Source organism: Sapajus apella, unplaced genomic scaffold (genome assembly GCF_009761245.1).
Source record: "Sapajus apella isolate SASKATOON/1434 unplaced genomic scaffold, GSC_monkey_1.0 scaffold5, whole genome shotgun sequence".
NCBI classification, from domain to species: Eukaryota; Metazoa; Chordata; class Mammalia; order Primates; family Cebidae; genus Sapajus; species Sapajus apella.
In genome coordinates this window covers 30,016,608-30,031,116 of record NW_022436945.1, presented here as the reverse complement: position 1 = coordinate 30,031,116, position 14,509 = coordinate 30,016,608, and the positions used below count along the sequence as shown (strand labels likewise).

At 41.7% G+C, this 14,509-nt stretch overlaps 1 protein-coding gene across 4 annotated transcripts in view; it reads right to left on the bottom strand.

The window, feature by feature from the left end:
• NSUN7 (NOP2/Sun RNA methyltransferase family member 7) overlaps positions 1 to 13,597 on the bottom strand; it is a 49,990-nt gene extending 36,393 nt beyond the window's left edge. For 3 of the 4 annotated variants that reach the window (XM_032274027.1, XM_032274029.1, XM_032274028.1), the window contains exons 1-3: positions 12,470 to 13,172; positions 3,647 to 3,705; positions 3,170 to 3,300 (exon numbers count right to left, since the gene is read on the bottom strand). In XM_032274027.1, the coding sequence (XP_032129918.1) occupies positions 3,170 to 3,300; positions 3,647 to 3,705; positions 12,470 to 12,767 (488 nt within the window). In that variant the 5' untranslated portion in view covers positions 12,768 to 13,172. The other variant, XM_032274026.1, reaches the window with a different exon arrangement.
• Between the last annotated feature and the right edge of the window lie 912 nt (positions 13,598 to 14,509).

The following is a 14,509-nucleotide window of genomic DNA, read 5'->3' as shown; positions in this document are numbered from 1 at the left end:
GAATAAGTGAAGAAAAAGATACATGTTGGTGCATAGGGGTATAAGAGTGAAAAAAAACCCAACGATCCCTAGGAGGAACAACAACAAAGGTCAAACCACTTTTACAATGAAGAAACGGTTCTCATTCAAGTCCTTGCTAATTACTACTTCTTTTATTACATCTTAGAATTAGTTGTTATCTAATGGCCAGGCACAGTGGCTCATGCCTGTAATCCCAGGCATGATTTTGGGAGGCCGAGATAGGCAAATCACCTGATGTCAGGAGTTTGAGACCAACCTGGCCAACATGGTGAAACCCTGTCTCCACAGAAACACAAAAATTAGCCGGGCATGATGGTGCACACCTCTAATCTCAGCTACTCAGGAGGCTGAGGCAGGAGAATCGCTTGAACCCAGGAGGCAGAGGTTGCAGTGAGCCAAGATCTCGTCATTGCACCACTCCAGCCTGGGGGACAGAGCAAGACCCATCTCAAAAAAAAAAAAAAAAAAAAGAGAGAGAATTAGTCTTAATACTCTAAGTAGGTATATGCTAAGGTATACTTTGAGCTTACAGTGATTTAACTTCCCTGGCAACTAGTCTCAAGCCCTAAAAGATGAATCGAGTTGGCTTCCAGCTGTCTTTCTGTGGTTTAGAATACCATTTAATTGGCTACAGGGAATTGGCCGGAGAGAATGCACCTGACCCACACTGAGCCAACTGAATTTCCTCTCACAGGAATTTAGAATTGGGAGGTACAGATAATAAGTTAGTCTAAGTGAAGGAACTAGCATACAACTGTAACATAAGCTTAAGTACTGAGGTACAACAGTAGGGCCTTTTCCATGCGGACTAAAAAAGCACAGTAGGCAGATGTGCAGAGGGAAAAAAATGAAGCAGATACTACGAGAGAAGCGGAGATAAAAAGATAAAGAGATAAAGTAAATGAAAGTCCTAACATCTTTCCAGTTCCTGATTTCATTCTCTTCCTGAGTCCTTGAGCTGTATGAGATATCCCAGTATCTTTATTTTCCATTTTTGCTCAAGCTCACTGAAGATGGCTTCAATTACTTGAAAGCTAAGAAGACTTGAATAAAATACTGTGGCATCTTTGTACATGTATTTTCCCAGCACTGCACTACTATTCTTCTTGGCAATTCAATTACTATACATAGGCATTTCTCCTATAGCATATTATTAACTGAGTACAATGTGACTGATTAAGACTAAGATTTGCGGCATATAAAATTCTATTGGTTTGGGTATGGGGGAAAAGCATTGCACTGACAACAATGTAACCAGAATATGTGTTAAGGCAGGTGGTAGCACGACGTGGATTATGGAAATGGGGAAAATCTGGGGAACCAGGAATCCTTCGACATTAACATCTTCTGGTTCCTCTGACCTCTTAAGCCAGGCTCTTTACTTGTCCTACTCCCACTTGTCTCGCCAGCATCCTTGGCCAAAGTCTACTTCTAATGAAACCGCAGTGTAATCTTTCTTTCTTGGTTAGAGCCCTGTGGGTTTCTTGGCTGACTCAGCGTAACCCCAGGTCTCATTAGCCCCTCTAAGACTAAGTTGAAACATGAAAGGCCCCTAAGTCCTGACTATGTCAAACAGAAACTAGGAGACACACAGGAAACGGAAACTCAGAGCCTCTCCCATAGCATATTGCTCCACTGAGCTTCCTCTGAATGCCCATCCTGGGAGTCAGGCTGCCCAGTATTGGAACTAGCATGGCAGCAAGGCAGTTTCCCCAAAACCCAAAATAAACAGCACAATATTCTTACTTATTTAACACAGAGAGTACATACATCTGATTGCTTTTGCTCTTCTCTATCCCATGATTTCTCATGGCTATGATAATGCCATGAGACATGACTATGTTCTAAACTTCCAGAGTACCCCAGCCAAGCCTCACTATGTTAAGTGGAAGGAGCGATAGCATATAAATGGTTGAAGTTTGGACTCTAGGTACATGGTGATTGCTGAGTGTGAATTCTGGCTACTCCCCTTTCCCGTTATGTGGCATTAAACAGTCTCGAAACTTTTTGGTACCAGAGACCAGTTTCGTGGAAGACAATTTTTCCAAGAACTGGGGGAGGGTGGAGGGAATGATTTTAGGATGAAACTATTCCACCTCATATCATCAAGCACTAGATGATCTCATAAGGATCCTTAGATTCTCATAAGGAGCACGCAACCTAGATCCCATGCATGTGTAGTTCACAGCAGGGTTCACGCTCCTATGAGAACCTAATGCGGCTGCTGATCTGACAGAAGGTAGAGCTCAGGTGGTCAGGCTCGTTCACCCACTGCTCACCTCCTGCTGTGCTGCACAGTTCTGAACAGGCCACAGACAGGTACTGGTCTGTGGCCCTCAGGTTGGGGACCCCTGCTTTAACTTGTCTGTTCCTCATTTTTCCCATGTGTAAAATTACAAGTTGGTAACAGTAACCCATGCATTAATCTATTCATGAGGGTGAAATCTTCATGACCTAAACACTTTCCATTAGGCCCCAACTCCCAACATTGTCATACTGAGGATTAGGTTTCCAATACATGAATTCTGGGGGACACATTCAAACCATAGAAAATAGTAACACTTAACATTTACTGACCATTTATTCTATGTCTGGTTCTAAGCTGAGTATTTTACATGCATTAATCTACTCCATTATCCCAACTACCCTTCGAGGTAGATAATTATTATTCTTACGGTAGACTTCTACTGATATTTAGGATAAAAAGAAAACACATTTAAGATGTTAGTTTACTCTTAAGTAGAATTTTTTTTCTTTACTTTGGCAAAATAGTTGATTCTTGCCTACTGTTGGAATTTTCTCATTTGATTCATGTTAGAGGTTTTCTTTTTTTTTTTTCACATAGCTATAAATAAACTAAGCAATTAGTAGCTGTTTCGAATACAGTTTAATTTATGTGCTAAAAATTATTGGGACTTTTTAATGATTTCTCAAATACCTACACATTTCATCTTGTAAATCAAGCTTTGAAAAAAAACCTAATTTTAAACAAAATATTTAACCTGTTCTAATTCAAGAAATTTATCAATTTTTATATTTTTCCCTATAAAATTTAACTCTTATCTACACATTATGCTGTATGCCAATTTTACCAATAAAAATACCAATGTAGGTTCATATAAAACATCCTTTTCACTTTTACAATTACCTGTTAAGAAGGTTCTCTACTTCTTGAACTTCTGATATGGACTCTTCATTATCAGAAAGGACACGAGTTTGAAATTTTCTATCTTGGAAATCATATAGCATCACAATAATAAGACTGCTCAAATGATCTGGCTATCAAGGGAAAACACACATGAAGAAAAATATATAAACAATATCTTACCAAGCAATATTTTCCATTCCATTATTTTTCATAACAGAGCAGAAATATGACTATTTTTACATAGTCTGATTGGATTTGGAAAGAAAGGTCTTCAAAATAGAAAAAAAGCCAGAAAAAGAAAAAAACCTTTCGAAAGAGATAATTTTTGGTATGTTCACCAAAATGAATATTAGAAGATAGTCTATATTTAAGAGGTTTCAATATTAAGCAAACTAATTATTTAAATCTAAAGGCTTTTGAACATTTTCTTTTTTAAAAAATCATGAGACAATGCAATTCTAAGACATATCTACTTACTATTGTGGTACTTGGGAAGATACAGCTGTCTATCAATATAGTTTCCAAAATATCTTGATCTACAAGACAAGGGAAATGCCTGTCACCAAAAATACAAAGTGGAACATGAAAATTCTGGAACCAAAATATACTTTAATAATGCCATAAATACATTTACTTTCATTTCTAAAGCATACCTCAATTCTGGATACTTAAATTACAATGACATCATGAAATATTTATAATCTTTATGAATGCTGGACCCTTACGACCTAGACTCCGCATGGAATCACAGTCGAAAAAGCATTATCTGAATAGTCAAAGTAGTAATAAGAGGATTCCAACCTTTAATGTATGGCCTTTGAAAAACATTAAAGAGGACCTAATTAATAATGTTGAGCAACAGTTTTCTTATTCTTTTTATGTATTGCTGGATTCGAGTTGCTAATTTTTTTTTTGTTCTGTTTGTTTCTGAGACAGAGTCTTGCTCTGTCATCCAGGCTGGAGTACAATGGTGCAATCTCAGCTCACTGCAACCCCTGCCTCCCGGGTTCAAGCAATTCCCCTGCCTCAGCCTCCAAAGTAGCTGGGACTACAGGTGTGCACCACCACACCAGGCTAATTTTTGTATTTTTCATGGAGACGGGGTTTCACCCTGTTGGCCAGGCTGGTCTTGAACTTCTGACCTCAGGCGATCTGCCTGCCTCACCTACCAAAGTGCTGGGATTACAAGCATGAGCCACACCAGGCTGCTAATGTTTTATTTAGGATTTTTGTTGTATGTTCATGTTCATGAGGGATGTTGGTCTATAATTTTCTTTTCTTGTAATATCCTTGTCAGTGTTGTTATCAAACTTATGCAGCCTATGAGTGGAAACTGTTCCTCTATTCTCTCAGAGTTTGTGTTACATTGGTATTATTTCTTAACTATTTGGTAAAACTCAATAGTGAAGACATTGATGTGATGACATTTAAACTAAGACCCAAATGACAAGGAGTTAGCCATGTGAATATCTAGGAAGGGACAGCATTCCAGGCAGAGGTTATGATAATTGCAAAGGTGGTTAAGTAAAAACAAGCGAACATATTTAAAAACTTCCACAGGGAACATGAGTGGTCTTTCTGTTACAACTACTTAAACTATATATACATCACATAATAAATGCTTTTTATTTATTTATTTATTTTTGAGACAGAGTCTTGCTGTATCACCCAGGCTGGAGTGCAGTGGCATGACCTCAGCTCACTGCAACCTCTGTCTCCCGGTTCAAACGAGTCTCCTATCTCTATCAAGTAGCTGGGATTACAGATATGTGCCACAACTAATTTTTGCATTTTTAGTAGAGAAAGGGTTTCACCATGTTGGCCAGGCTGGTCTTGAACTCTTGACCTTAGATGATCTGCCTCCCTCAGCCTCCCAAAGTGCTGGGATTACAGGTGTGAGCCACTGTGCCTGGCATATAACAAATGCTTTAATCAGTTGAACAGAAAGGTAGGCCTGCCTAGCTTCAATTTATTCAACATTTATGGAAAACCTACTATATCCAAGGTATAAACTGAATTTGAATTCACGAATTGAATTTTTTTTTTTTTTCTGAGACAGAGTCTTGCTCTGTCACCCAGGCTGGAGGCAATGGCGCTATCACAGCTTACTGCAACCTCCACCTCCTGGGCTCAAGCAACCCTCCTGCCTCAGCCTCCCACTCTGCCAGGACTACAGGTGTGTGGCACCACAGCTGGCTAATTTTTGTATATTTTATTTTTCTTTTTTTAGTTTTTTTTTTTTTAATATTATTTTTGTATTTTTTTTGTAGAGATGGGTTTTCACCATGTTGGCCAAGCTGGTCTTGAACTCCTGACCTCAAGTGATCTGCCCACTTTGGCTTCCCAAAGTGTTGAGATTACAGGCATGAGGCACCATGCCTGGCCTAAATTTCATTTTACATTTGGGAGATAGGAAAACTAAAAAGAAATGACTAATTTGGGAGCACAGACTATAATTTTCCCATAGAAATCCTCTGGGGATCATTATCCACATTCCAGCCACAATTATGTACTTGTACTTCACAAGTTAATTATCACTTATAAGGAAATGAAGTTTACAATTTCACATCCTTAGTACTTTCAAACCAATTCCCATCTACTTCACACTTTTTGTACTTTTGTTCATAAGTACAGTATTAGAATGAAGGACTTCTAACTTGGTAGACCTCTTTGAGCAATGGAGATGATGGACTCCTAATAAATAGAAAAGGCTGGCAGGGCATGGTGGCTCACACCTGTAATCCCAGCACTTTGGGAGGCCAAGGCAGGCAGATCACCTAAGGTCAGGAGTTCGAGACCAGCCTGGCTAACAGGATGAAACCCCCTTTCTATTAAAAATACAAAAAATTAGCCAGGCGTGGTGGCGCACACTTGTAATCCCAGCTACTCAGGAGGCTGAGGCTGGAGAATCACTTGAACAGAGGAGGTGGAGGTTGCAGTGAGCCAAGATCACGTCATTGCACTTCAGCTTGGGCAAAAAGGGTGACAAAAAAAAAAAAAAAAAAAGGGTGACAAAACTCCGTCTGAAAAAAAAAAAAACAACAGAAATAGGAGAGGCAGAATGAACAAAAAGATAACAAACATGCTTTTCCCAATATTGCACTTTTTTCCCCTTGGGCTCTTGTCAAAAGCAATATCACCTTTGGGATACCTTTGATATTGTGCAGAATGCATTACTTTTGTATACCTACAATTTTACCTTCACACATAGTAATATCAACATGAATAACTGTATACTTTATACAGATGCTCCTTGCCTTATGATGGGGTTATATCGTGATAAACCCATCATAAGTTAAAAATATTGTATATAAAAAATGCATGTAATACATCTAATCTATCAAACACCATAGCTTAGCTTAGACTATCTTAAACATATTTGGAACACTTACACAGGCCTGTAGTTGGGCAAAATTACCCAACACAAAGCCTATTTTATAATAAAGTATTGACCATCTCATGTAACTGATTAGATACTGAAAGTAAAAAACAGAATGGCTGTATGGGTACTCAAAATATGTTTTCTACTGAATGTGTAAGCTTTCACATCATGGTAAAGTAGAAAAATTATAAGGTCCCCCATCATAAATTGGGGACTGTGTGTGTTTTCTATGTGGTTGACAATGTTCTAAGTGTATTTCATATATTAAATCATTTAATCTCCACAACAACCATATGAGTTAGGTTGTTTTATTTCATAGGAAACCAGGCACGGCACAGATAAGTAACACGTTCACAGTCACATATCAAGTAGCAGATCAAGGAGTCAAACCCAGGCAGTCTGGCACCAAAGTACATGCACTTCACCACAATATTATGCTGCCTTTCCCCTTCTTATTCTTATGACAAACCAGAGTAACTAAATAAACCACACTAATAATGCCCAATTTAAGTTATCAGGACTTACTTGAAAGTTGCAAACCCTGCCTATTCTAGAATTCAGCCCAATAACTCCAATTATCTCTCCCTCTCCCCACTCATTAAAGCTTCTCTTCAGTCTGCCGCAGGGAACTCTTAACCACCATTTCACATGTTTCCATGTGGAGGGCCTTCCCTAGAGAAACACCTTAACTCTCTCTCTACCCTTTCTTACCACTCCCTATGAAAGAAAAATTGGGTTTATTAGACAGGTGAAATTGGAAGAACAAACTAGGGCATCTCTCTCCCTCTTCCCACTCAGCAGGCCTGGGTGGCCAAACTCTGCAGATTCTAAAGAAAGGGCTGCCCTTTGACAACCCTTTCCTAGGAGATAACTTCTAAGTTCTTGGAATATCTGATAAAGGCAACTTTTTTTTTTTTAATCCCTGGGGCGCTAGACCACACAGTATCAGCTTGACCTCTGAAGAAGCTAAAGATTGAAAACTAAGGTCAGCCACATGACTCTACCTTGTCTATGAAACTGACCCCCAATAAAAATACTAAACAAACAGCAAGGCTCAGGTGAGCTTCCTAGTTGGCAATGCTTCATTCATGTTGTCATTTATCATTGGTGGGAGAATGAAGCACTCTCCATAGACCACCCTGGGAAAGGAAAATAGGAAGCTTGCATCTGGTCTCTCCTGGACTCTGCCCCATGTACCTTTACTTGTTGCTGATTTGAATCTATATCCTTTCACTGTAATAAACTATAACCATGAGTGTAACAGCTTTGCTGAGTTCTGTCAGTCCTTTCAGCAAATTATTGAACCTGGAGGTGGTCTTAGGAACTCCTAACTACAATTACTAATTCCCAAAAGCTATAACCAAACCACATGTTAAGCATTTACTAAGTTTTTCACTGACAGATTATATGATTCTGAAATCACCAGGTTAATGCTACAATCAGTTCCTGGGATTTGAAGTTCATCACCAACAATATAAACCTAGAGAAGGTGGAGAAAGAAGCCAGGAAAGAAAAAAAAAAAAACTTAGCAATTTCAGGGATATCTCTTTCTTCAAGTTTTTTTTTTTTTATTTGTTGTTTGTTAATTTCTTTAAAAAAAATTTTTGCCAGATTTTTCTTTCCTTATTTTTAAAAAAGTATTTAGTGTTCCTTGAAACATACCAAGATTCTTCGAAAAAATTAATTGGCTCCTGGTATTCTACTACTTTGACAGAGGAATAGGCAGGCTACTTTTCATTAGTAATTCTACCTTTGTTAGCAGAAAATTGACCTTGGGGGTTATTTGGTAAAGCAGAACTAATGGCAGTCTTCATTTCGAAAAACACTTTACGGAGCCCTTTAAATATTTAAAAGGTTATTCAGATAAATATACTTCCTGCTTTGAAAGACCTCATATGCAATATGCAATGAAGGACATCAACAAAGGAACAAACAATAAAACTGAAAAGCATAAAAGACAACCAAAGGAATACACTTAACGTTTATATAATTAAGAGATTTTCTGTTATTGCTTTTCTTCTCCTCCTACTTCCTTAAATATTATGGTAATGTGATTTAGTTACCTGTTCACAAATTCATAAACAAAAGGGACCATTACTCAAGCTCTCTTTAATTTTCACAGTAACCTTTGCAGTTTTACGGTTCCTATAAAATCTTAGGGAAGAAATTCTGAGTTTTCTTTTCTGCTCCATTAGGCCTTGAACTTATACTGTATAAGCCAGATGTAAGTTTACAAAATATCACCTGTGAAAGTATTGACAGAACACTGATAATACAGTAGATAAAAGTGAAATGAGTAAGAGCCTCCAATATTTTAAAAGTAAAATAGCAGATGGTCCATTGCAGTGGCTCACACCTGTAATCCCAGCAATTTGGGAGGCTGAAGCATGTGGATTATCCGAGGTCAGGAGTTTGAGACCAACCAGGCCAACATGGTGAAATCCCCATCTCTACTACAAATACAAAAATTAGCCAGGCATGGTGGCGGGCACCTGTAATCCCAGCTACTTGAGAGGCCGAGGCAGAGAATCGCTTGCACCCAGGAGGCGGAGGTTGCAGTCAGCCAAGATTGTACCATTGCACTCTGGCCTGGGTGACAGAACGAGACTCCATCTCACAAACAAAAAGTAAAATAGCAGGCTCCTAATTATCTTGGAAAACTCACTACATAAAATTCTGATTTTATTCTATTTGCACATTCAGAAATTACTGATAAGACCCTCGTATTAGTCCATTTTCATGCTGCTGATAAAGATATACCTGAGACTGGGCAATTTACAAAAGATAGAAGTTTAATGGACTTACAGTTCCACATTGCTGGGGAGGCCTCACAATCATGATGGAAGGTGAAAGGCACATCTTACATGGTGGCAGACAAGGGAAAAGAACTTGTACAGGGAAACTCCCCCTTACAGAACCATCAGACCTCATGAAACTTATCACTAACATGAGAACAGTATAAGAAAGACCTGCCCCATGATTCAATTACCTCCCGCCGGGTCCCTCCCACAATACATGGGAATTCAAGATGAGTTTTGGGTAGGGACACAGCCAAACTATATCAACCGTATTATTATAAAAAAAATATATATTTAACAAGTAAACAATACCATCTTACCTTAAAATTTGAACTTATAAAAATGAACATTTCAAGAAAAGAAGTTTTGGCCAGGCACGGTGGCTCATACCTATAATCTCAGCACTTTGGGAGAGACGGAGGAGGGTGGATCACTTGAGGTCAGGAGTTTGCCTGGTCAACATGGTGAAACCTTGTCTCTACTAAAAATACAAAAAATTAGCCAGGTATGGTGACATGTGCCTGTAATCCCAGCTACTGGAGAGGCTGAGGCAGGAGAATCACTTGAACCCAGGAGGCAGAGGATGCAGTGGGCAGAAATTACAACACTGCACTCCAGCCTGGGAGACAGAATGAGACACTGTCAAAAAAAAAAAAAAAAAAAAAAAAGTTTTGTAAAGGTCTATGACAACTTATTTGAATGGAATTTTCTGGGTCATTAATTAAGATCATATAATCACAAGATCTTTCATTAAACAGAAAATAAGATGGAGAAGATGAAAACAATAATCTATCACATACATCGCTACAACACAATAATTTAGTTAATGCATTAATTTTATATAGAATTATAAATCAGGCTTTTCTTATTGAATTCTAAAGGTAATACTCAATACTCTATTAGGAGAACAAATTACCTATAATAGAATTCTAGCATTAGCATTAAATACCAATTAATCAACACAGCTGCCCAGTCTGCATTTCACTGTTGCAAGAAAAAAAAGTGTAAAAATGTTCATTTGATTCACTGCATGAAATGTAACACTTTGGTTGGGGGAGAGGAGAAGAGAGATGAAACAAAATCTGAAAAATTAAACTGGAGGAAGAAGAATGGTTAAAACAGACTTAAAAAGAAAAGAAAAATTACTGAGCAGGAGAAAACAAAGAAATGAAAATGAAAGAGAAGTTGTTTCACATCATACAAATTTGTCTACATGACAAATTGCTGGAGTTAAGCTATATATATCATCTCTTCAGACAATGAAAAATATATATTCCTGTCTAAATAATCAGTAAGACATTCAAATTCAACTGAGCATTTTTTTTAATTTTAAAAAATAGAGATGGGGTCTCACTATGTTGTCCAGACTCATCTTGAACTCCTGAACTCAAGCACTCCTCCCACCTCAACCTCCCAAAGTGCTGGGATTGCAAGTGTAAGCCACCACACCCAGCTGAACTGAGTAATTGGCTGCTTCCTATGAGCAAGGATGTACAAGGCTCATCAAATACTAAGAAAATCATGCAAAAGAGTGTTTGCCCTTTTTGAGGTGTCTCTTTAGAAAGGTTTCTACTCATCATTTCAGCCATGCTGCTAATACGCTAAACATTTCTGAAACTTCTTTTTGGAATATGTTCAGTCAGTTTACAAACCAACGTTTTTAGTCACAGCTAGTACAAAAACAGAAAGCTTCAGGTCCTTTGACTGCTCTCCTTGTAATAACAATATTTGGTTATTTCCTAGTGTCAATTCCGCATTCGGATTGATTTTTTTTTTTTTTTTTGGACAGGGTCTTGCTCTGTTACCAGGCTAGAGAGCAATGACTCCATCTTGGCTCACTGCAACCTCTGTCTCCTAGGCTCAAGTGATCCTCCCACCTCAGCCTCCCAAGTATCTGGGACTACAGACATGAGCCATCACACTGGGCTAATTTTTAAATTTTTTGAAGAGAGGAGGTCTTACTTATATGCCAGGCTGGTCTTGAACGCCTGAGCCCAACCAATCCACCTTGGCCTAGAAAAGTGTTAGGATAACAGGCCTGAGCCACCACATCTGGCCTCAAATTGATAATTAACCCACCCTTGAGGGAATCGGTAACACTGCATCTCAAACTCTGAAGGCAAACGTGAAAGAGAAGTTCTACTAAAGTTTGGCTCCTCCCATTAAAACTATTGGCTATGAATGGGATAGTCTTAATAGAGGTTGGTATAACTTTGATATTTGTTTTTAAAAATTGGCACCTTTTCTGTCTATTAGTCTCTGTTCCTTACTGGTTTTCTTTTCTTTTCTTTTTTTTTTTTTTTTTTTTTTTAGAGACGGAGTTTCGCTCTTGTTACCCAGCCTGGAGTGCAATGGCACGATCTCGGCTCAAGGCAATCTCCGCCTCCTGGGTTCAGGCAATTCTCCTGCCTCAACCTCCTGAGCAGCTGGGATTACAGGCATGTGCCGCCATGCCCAGGTAATGTTTTGTATTTTTAGTAGAGACGGGGTTTCACCATGTTGACCATGATGGTCTCGATCTCTTGACCTCGTGATCCACCCGCTCGGCCTCCCAAAGTGCTGGGATTACAGGCTTGAGCCACCGCGCCCGGCTCCTTACTGGTTTTCTATTTGTGAAAGCTCATAAACTAAAATACCAAAAAATAGTAAACACACGTAACGGAAAGAAAAACACAGGGAGGGCGGGTGTGGTTGCTTGTTGCCTGTAATCCCAGCACTTTGGGAGGCTGAAGCGGGAAGATCCCTTGAGGTCCAGAGTTTGAGACCAGTCCGGACAATAAAGTGAGACCCCGCCTCAACTCTACGGAGAAAAAAAAATACAGGGAGAGGGAAATGATCATTGGTATAAATTGTTTACTTGTTCAATTTAATGACCGCTCACTACACCGATCTAAGGACAAAGCCCAGTGCCAGGCACCGGGAAATCTGCGGTCCTGGCCTGGAAGAGCTAGTTTCACTGGAACCCTAAATCCTTGACACTTGCAATTGACTAAAGAGATGCACTTGCCTAAAACCAAAACCTGGTGTGAATGAGGGGCAGGGAGGAAGAGGGCTGCATTCCCCAAATTCTCTCGCTATTATTTTCTTTTACGGTTGATCCTCCAGAATGGCACAACTCACATTTCAGGGCACTGAAAGCCAGCTCATAGGACAAACGCCGAAAGGACTGATCCTCAGACTCGGACAAGGACCGCAGGGGTTCATTTCCATACTGGATTAAGACTTTCTGTGCCGACTTTTCGATTCGAATACCCTGAAAAATGTTCGCTGCCATGACATAAACAGAGTCCGGATAGCCCGTTTTCTCGGGTACACCAGCTGAGCTTTTCCCACCGCTCAGAGCCAGGGAAGCGAGTTCGGAGATGATCTCGGGATTGTCTTCGTTCGACAACTCCAGTTCGCCCGTGGAGTTCAGCATGTCTGCCCCTCGCCTGTCGTGAGTCCCTCACCCTGGGGTTAGAATTCCGATGTTCCAGGAAATGGCTTTCCTCGCATCTGCAGCATGGTCTCTGTGAAGAGAGAAGGTGATCGCTGTAAATCACTCTTTCTGCAGCGCCCCTGTTGGGGGCTCCCTTCGTCGTAGCCTTAAAGACTGAGAAGGGGCATTTCCTGACCCATCCGAGCGTCCCAGACTTCGAGCCGGACAAGCGGCGCACGAAACTTCCACACGCTCGAGGAAAAAAAGGCGAGCAGGGGTACGGCGGCGGCGGGAGAAGCGCCCCGAGGAGACCAGCGGCTTTCCCAGGGCCAGTCTGGGGGCAGAGCGGCCCCGGGAGCCCGGTCCGCGTCCCCACAGCCCTGTCACCGGCTCCGGCGACTCCTCCCTTACCCCGAGGGCGGATGGGTCCCGGGGCTTCCGGGAGGAAGACGCGGAGGCGGGCGTCGGCCACAGGCCCACTGGAGCCCCCCGACCGCGGGGCGACGGCTGCGGCCCGCGAAGGCCGTTGGGTTCAAATGCAGCCACTCCCACCGGCCGGATTCGGCGGCGGGGGCGGGGGGTCGCGGCCTCCGGCGCTCGGTTGGCTCCGGTGCCGTGAAGTGGTGCGCACCTCGGGGCCTCGCCCGGCCTCGCGCCTGGGGCCTTCGCAGACTTGGCGGCGGAGAGGGGTGAGCGCGGAGAGGGGTGAGCGCGGAGAGGGGTGAGCGCGGAAAGGGGTGAAGGCTCAGCCTCCCGGGTCTCCGGCAGTCGACCGGTCCGGGGCCCAGTCTCCATGGCAACCGCGAGAGGAGGTGGGGCAGGGGCGCGGCTCCCGGGCCGTTCCCGCGGGATTTGGCAGGTGCTGCCTGGGGCTGGGAGAGTCGCTCTTCCGTCTGTGCGCGGGGACACCTGTTTCAGCCCCTCCGAGCCAGAGGCCTCTCGCCCAGTTCCTGGACCGCACCGGGCCAGAATGCGTGCCCTTGGCTTTGTTTATAAACATTTGAGGTTATTTTTGAGGTTAGTCTGACACAGTTCCGTGATTTTCAACTCGCAAGTCCCTGAAGAACCTGTTAGAAAATGCACATTCTTTAAAGCATTTTTTAAATATAGTATTTTTTTTTTTTTTGAGACACAGTCCAGCTCTGTCAGTCACCCAGGCTGGAGTACAGTGGCACAGTCTCCTCTCACCGCAATCTCCGCCTCCCGGGTTCAAGTGATTCTCATGCCTCAACTTCCTGAACAACTGTGATTACAGGCGCCCACCATGACACCCGCCTGATTTTTGTATTTTGAGTAGAGACGGGGTTTGACCGTGTTGGCCAGGCTGGTCTTGAACTGCTGACCTCAAGTGATCCACCCGCCTCAGTCTTCCAAAGTGCTGGGATTACAGGCATGAGACACCGCACCCAGCCTGTAATAAATTTTTTTTAATGACAGAGATGGGTCCCATTATGTTGCCAAGGCTGGTCTCGAACTCCTGGGCTCAAGCAGTCCTCCCTCCGGCCTCCCAAAGTGCTGGGATTTCAGGCATGAACCACCACTTGCAGCTAAAAAAAATTGCAAATCCTTGGAAATCACCCCAGAGATTTGAGTAATACCCAATAATTTGCATTTTAGCAGGCAACTCTGGCGACTCTGATACAGTTGGCCCGAAGACCACAGTTTGAAAAACACAAGTATAGTTGAAAGACAACTGGTCCTAATTCCACCTTTGCCTTTCCTCCTTAGGGATTTGCCCTTCC